The 6,000-nt window shown below is 32.2% G+C and overlaps 1 protein-coding gene across 1 annotated transcript in view; it reads right to left on the bottom strand.

Annotated features, from left to right (window-relative positions):
* Positions 1–329: 329 nt before the first annotated feature.
* The window catches only part of LOC132544227 (protein O-glucosyltransferase 2-like), a 39,598-nt gene continuing 33,927 nt past the window's right edge, over positions 330–6,000 (bottom strand). Inside the window, exons 9-10 of the mRNA XM_060207799.1 lie at positions 3,919–4,026; positions 330–3,105 (exon numbers count right to left, since the gene is read on the bottom strand). Coding sequence (XP_060063782.1) covers positions 3,085–3,105; positions 3,919–4,026 — 129 coding nt within the window. The 3' untranslated portion in view covers positions 330–3,084. The remainder of the gene's footprint in view (positions 3,106–3,918; positions 4,027–6,000) is intronic.

Here is a 6,000-nt window from a genome sequence, read left to right as displayed (position 1 = left end):
TAAATAGTGTATGTCATAAACTTGGTTCATGAATCATCAATTACAGCCAGGTGTGACCTTTGACCTTTTAACTCTGACCACCATTGAACAAAGTGGTGCAATTTATCCTTTGCAGAGTTTTCTACTCCTCTGTAAGTTGGGGTGTCTAGATGATGGAAAAAGGCGATGGTTAAATGATAACAAACAACAGTAAGACATGTCTATCTCTGATACTGGGTTGTAATAATGAAAAATCTTTTAACTATATTTAACTTCACAATATATCAAATGACAAATTTACTAATATGAAAATAATTCATTGATGAAACTAAAGGTTTACATACATATAAAACATACATAAATGATCTACAGAATAAGAGAAGTTGTATGGCAAAAGTAAATTATGAATATTGTAAGCTAATGTAAACATACTTAATTTGGCAAAATCAAATTTAAGTGCAAATTAACCTTTTTGCACATTAGCTCAGTGATAAAATCAATGCATCCACAATAATTGCTATATAAGAGGCATGTAAAACAGCAGTAAGTACAATCATATTCTGCACCAGGCTTTCAGTTAAAAAAATTGCTAAAACATCATGATCGCTAAGTTATGTATTTTTACAATGTCACAAGAGTAGTTTATATTCAATATCAAAAGAGCTAAAGCATACACTTTCTTTCTGTATCATGTCATACAATACAATCTTCCTCACAATTTAAATAAATTACTACGGGCTCGGTTTGAAAATTTGGTATAAAATCAATACAAGCACAAACCCAATAAGTGGATATTACCATTGGATTCCATGTCAAATGTCTCTTAAACAAGTGGTCCATGAGGCCTGTAATTAACTAGATTATCTAATGTCATTTAAGTACTCTGGATATAATCTACGAAGTTGGATCATGATCATTATTTTTTCGATTTATTCTCCCAACATCCAAACAAAATTAATAATCATCCTCAGGCTTCACATATAAAATATTACTAGATCAGATGATTAACTCTTAAATCATCCTTCATGTCCTGATCAGTCAAAAGAATCAATTTAAAGTATTTTGAGCAAATTTGATTAATTTTTTAAAGAAATAAAGAATTTCTGAGAATGAATGTGTACTTTTTGAAAGGATAGCCATGGAACATAATGGAATAAGTGTGGTCAATCAAAGGGAATTAGCAACGTAAATATCAAAACATAATAAAATATATAGATAATAGAATAACTTGTATATAATAATAAATATGTATATAACGGGGTAATAACAAATATCAACTGAACACGATTAACATTGGACTAGTAATCTATTGGACTTCAATCAAATATCGTTTAACTTTCAAATCAACAGTGCAAACTTAACTTTTCAGAATATTGAATAAAATATCATAATTTTAAGTCACTAAACAAAGAATAAAGATGTCAGCTTCAAATATTAAATGTATTTACTTAAATTTTGAAGCTATATAAAAAAAAATCACTGGTTGGCCTAGAGAGAAGTGCTGTGCCTATGTTGACCTAACGGGCAGTTTGCATATACTCTTCATGTCCAATCCTGATTTCAGAGCTTGTTCGAAAATATTATATACTTTTGTAAAAAGAAAAAAAAATATGCAGGTTTTAGATAACAAATTTGAACTGAAGATTGTTTTTTGTTCAAAATGTACTGTATTTCACAAAAAATGAAAAGCCTTTTGGATAACATTCCAAAACATGATTAAACTATCTATTTCAAGCACACTCCCAAGTGTTGTAATGGGGTTGGGGGAAAAAGAAAATAAAAATCAAGGGAGACATCATGAACTTGATATGACACAAACCTTGAAATTTCATATTACCAGTAATATTAAGACAAGCAAATAAATTTGTTGTAAAATGGGTACAGTATAAGATTATAATAACTACATCCCTCCTATTCTTATGAAAATATTCAGTTTGGAAGATACAATTTTCACCACTGTAACCTTCATGTGATGTCACACTAGTGTTATAAGATGGATGTAGTCACATAATCGCTGAAATATCATGCAGATAAAGCAGAGTATTAGAAGATGCAGACTGTGTGGTACAGTGAAATATCCTTCCTGGATATCAATATCAACATTAACATTTTTTCTTTTTCATAATATCACCTTGTGAAACTGCACTCGTCTGAATCAGAAAAATAAAGCAGTAATGTATTAAAAAAAAAAAAGCAAAACAAAATAATCTGCTGCATCACCTAAGGAACTGTATTACTTAAAAACTTCAAAACCTACATTTGCATATTTTCATGCCAAGAAGTCAGTGTAATAATTATGGGTGTGTGTATATATACACATATATTAGCCAGGTTTGTGTAATACAAGGGGACGGATGATTGTTCCAACAAAACAAAGTTGAACTAGAATATACAGAAGGCTTCAGTTATTCAATCTATACAAAGACTACCTGGTAGACACAAAATCTCGTAATTACAGACCTGAGGTTTAAAGTATCATTCCAACATCATAAAATGTTTTCTAAAATTTCACTGTTCGTTTCCATCCACAATACTTTTAAGGTAACAGGAAACCGCTGATGGCAGACTGAATATTTTAAAGAAATATGAAAATAATTGATTACAGGCTGAGTTTCCTCTGGCTCCTATACCAGACATTAGATATTTTGACAGACATGTGACTAGTGTGCAGTGAAATTATATTCAGATTATTGATGTGCATTCAACATATACTCTGATTATCTGAGCTGTTGACCATAAAAAAAAACAACCCATTATTGATAAAAAACAGTTCTGTTCTGCTCAAAATATATCTAACAAATCATACTATAGAGAAAGCTGGATTGCATTTTGACAGTTTCAACAGTGGTAGATAGTTTTTTATCATGAGGTAATTGCATTCAGGCTAAAAGTACAAAAATAAATGACTAAGGACAATTTGCTATGATAATATTTAACAACTCTAAACAAAATAAATAACTTTCTCATCCAATCAAAGCCTCTTTCTCAAGCATACTGATACTCTTCTAACGCAAAGGTGAAAATATTATCTGTAAAGATATTCAGTTTCTGACGATATTTGTGAAATGAAAATGGCTGGTAATTGGTACTTTGCAACAAATGTCATCACAATTCCTCTTTGGATTTCTGAAAATCAAAACAAATAAATATAAAACTAGACATGAAGGAGTATTCTTAAATCAAGGAATATATACTTTTGACTTGTGATTAGCATGGTATTTCTTACAATTGAAATTAAAAAAAAAACAAAACAAAACAAAAAATTCCAGCCTCAATTCAGCATTGATGCCATACCCTTAAAAAGATTGTAAACCTACAGTCTAAATAATGACCTAAATTAACCAATGAAAAGTAATTGCACACAAATATGTGATTTAGAAAATGCAAAACAGCATTGTATATACTGTAGAGGTAATAATGATATAATGCAACAGATTTCGTTTGGGGGACATAATTAAAATATGTGACACATATTTCAGGATTGCACATTGTACAAATTTGAAATTATTTCATTAGATACCCCTGACAAACTGTATTACAGTCTACCCGAGGCAGTACTCGGGCTAACTATCCATTTCTCAACCTGAGTTAAAATTGAAAAGGACACATTATCTAAACATATCCCAGCGCTGTGTGAAATTTTGATACTTGCACTACATCTTTCCCTTGAATATTGTAAATATTCAAAGAAAGACTTTGCAAAGTGACTTAGTTTTAAAAGCACTTAGTCTATGAAAAAACTTTCTTGTTTTGTAGTAAAATTTGCAAATGCTTGGAAAAAATATGGATAATAAATTTGATAAATGGAGGGGAAAATATTTAGCTATTACTGATATGTAAGTGGTGTAAACTTATCAGAATGTCAAGTGGATTTCTTCTGACACTAGGCACATAACCTGAGCCCTGCTGCCCCTCCTTACATGATCAATAATAACCCACCTTTACAGGCTTCAACCTTTTACAGTCGCAGTTCGATGCTGGCTGGTCTACTACATCCCAGGTATTGTCAGCCTCTTTTGGAGCCTTCATCTGCCTCTTTGCATATTCCTATTTGAAAATCAGATGGAGAAGGGATGAAAAAAAAACATTGAAAAGGTCCTCAAATTCATATGTTCAGATGTAGCAATTATACAAGACGACTAATGTGCCTGTATCACACATTATCAATTTCCATTCTCCAACATCTGTGTCACAGAAATAGCTCTACTTAACAAATGATTTGATTGTTGCAACACATGACATGTATTTTCTGAAAACTTGAAGATCAGTGCAGATACATAGAAAAATGGTGTACTACCATATACTAGGATTAGACTGTGATCTCTCATCTCACTTCATACTTTATACCTTGTTTCATTGTTTTGATGACCCAGGATCAAACTTTGAACAGCCTATCAAAAATGTGCTGCCATGTTTCAGAAAGTTGCATAGGAAATTAAGTATATAAATATAAACTTTATTTTTTTTACAACAATTGCCAGACAAGTTATTTCAGCTTACACCAGTAATACCTGTTGGCCTGGATGTAAGATTGCAAGGGGTTTTATTGTAATAGGACAATGGAGAACCCAGCTTAAACTGATGTGGTCAGGCAAGTGCCCCCCATACCTTTTCACATCCATTTCAGGATTGCTAGGTAAAGGACAAGCGTGTTACTACTACGCCACCCAACCATCCAAAAAATATAAGGAAAAGAGTAATCAGATTTGCTGAACAGCATTGCTAAAAAGTCAGGATGATGACATTAATGTAACAGCAACAAATATCCACCACTGAAAACCTAATACCGAATGTGTGTGGGTTTCATTACATTAAAAGGCCAAATGGACATGCATCATTTGCCTGGTATTTAAACCTGCCCATACAAAAAACTTTGACATTTCACATCATTGACATTTAAAGTCTTGGCTAATGAGAAAAAGTCATTTGAAAGTCTCAACAAATTTCACCACCTGTGACTTTGAATATTGTTCAAGGTCATTTCTGTTCATAAAATCTGATGGGCTTTAATTCAGGAAGTTATCAACCAAATATCATGATTCAGAGTAATTTTTGTTCATTAGAAGATTTTAAGGAATCCTGAGACCTTTGTTGAGCTTCATCTCAGGAACCTACTCATAGTCAACTATCATTATTTTAGGCATTTTGCTTGATTATAAAGAAATTGTTTGAAGGCTTTAACAAATCTGACCCCCTATGACATTTCATTTTCTAATCTTCACCTGGTTTTCATTTAGGAAACTTACCAGCTAAATTTCAGCCTTTTGGTTCATTAAACCAAGCCATTGGTTTAAACAATATTTTATTTTCAGATTTTCATTTACAACATACACATACACAAATTATAAAATTGAAATTGGATCTGGCAACAAGATCATAAATCTTATATTAAGCCATCTCCAATATAAAACAGTTACAATAGCACAATTTACTTAAACACATTGAAAGATTTTTTTTTAAAATTAACATTCACTGATAAACACTGACCGTTCATATGTAAACCATTAGAAGATAACATAAGTTGGTAAGATAGGAGAAAGGAAGAGGTAAAGAGAGCACAAAGAAACTCCATTGTACCTTTGTACCTTTTCAAATATAATGATATTATCATCTTGAGACAGGTTGGGTTACCATGAATGAGTAATTCCAGTGACAAATTAAAATTTAATGTATCTAGGGTATTTTCTCTAGCTCCATTATAGCGTACACATTGCATCAGATAATGATAAGGAGTTTCAACCTGCTCACATACACACAGATCTGTATCTGAAACATGATTATTATAGAGATGATAATTGAGAGAGCTACATCCAAGACGAAGACGAGTGTGCAGTACCTGAGCCCAGCATTCACCAACAAAGTAATATAGAGGTTTAATAATTTGTTTATCTAGGTGTTTTTACCCCACAACCCGAAAGGGTGTGGGGTATTGTAATCACGCACGACGTCTGTCCGTCTGTCGAGCCATCTGTCAAGCTGTCCGTTCGTCCGTCCGTCCATCCACAATTGCATTCCGCTCAT

This window comes from Ylistrum balloti, unplaced genomic scaffold (genome assembly GCF_031769215.1).
Source record: "Ylistrum balloti isolate Yb309-2 unplaced genomic scaffold, AGI_CSIRO_Ybal_v1 Utg369784, whole genome shotgun sequence".
NCBI classification, from domain to species: Eukaryota; Metazoa; Mollusca; class Bivalvia; order Pectinida; family Pectinidae; genus Ylistrum; species Ylistrum balloti.
This window is presented reverse-complemented; position numbering and strand designations above follow the sequence as displayed.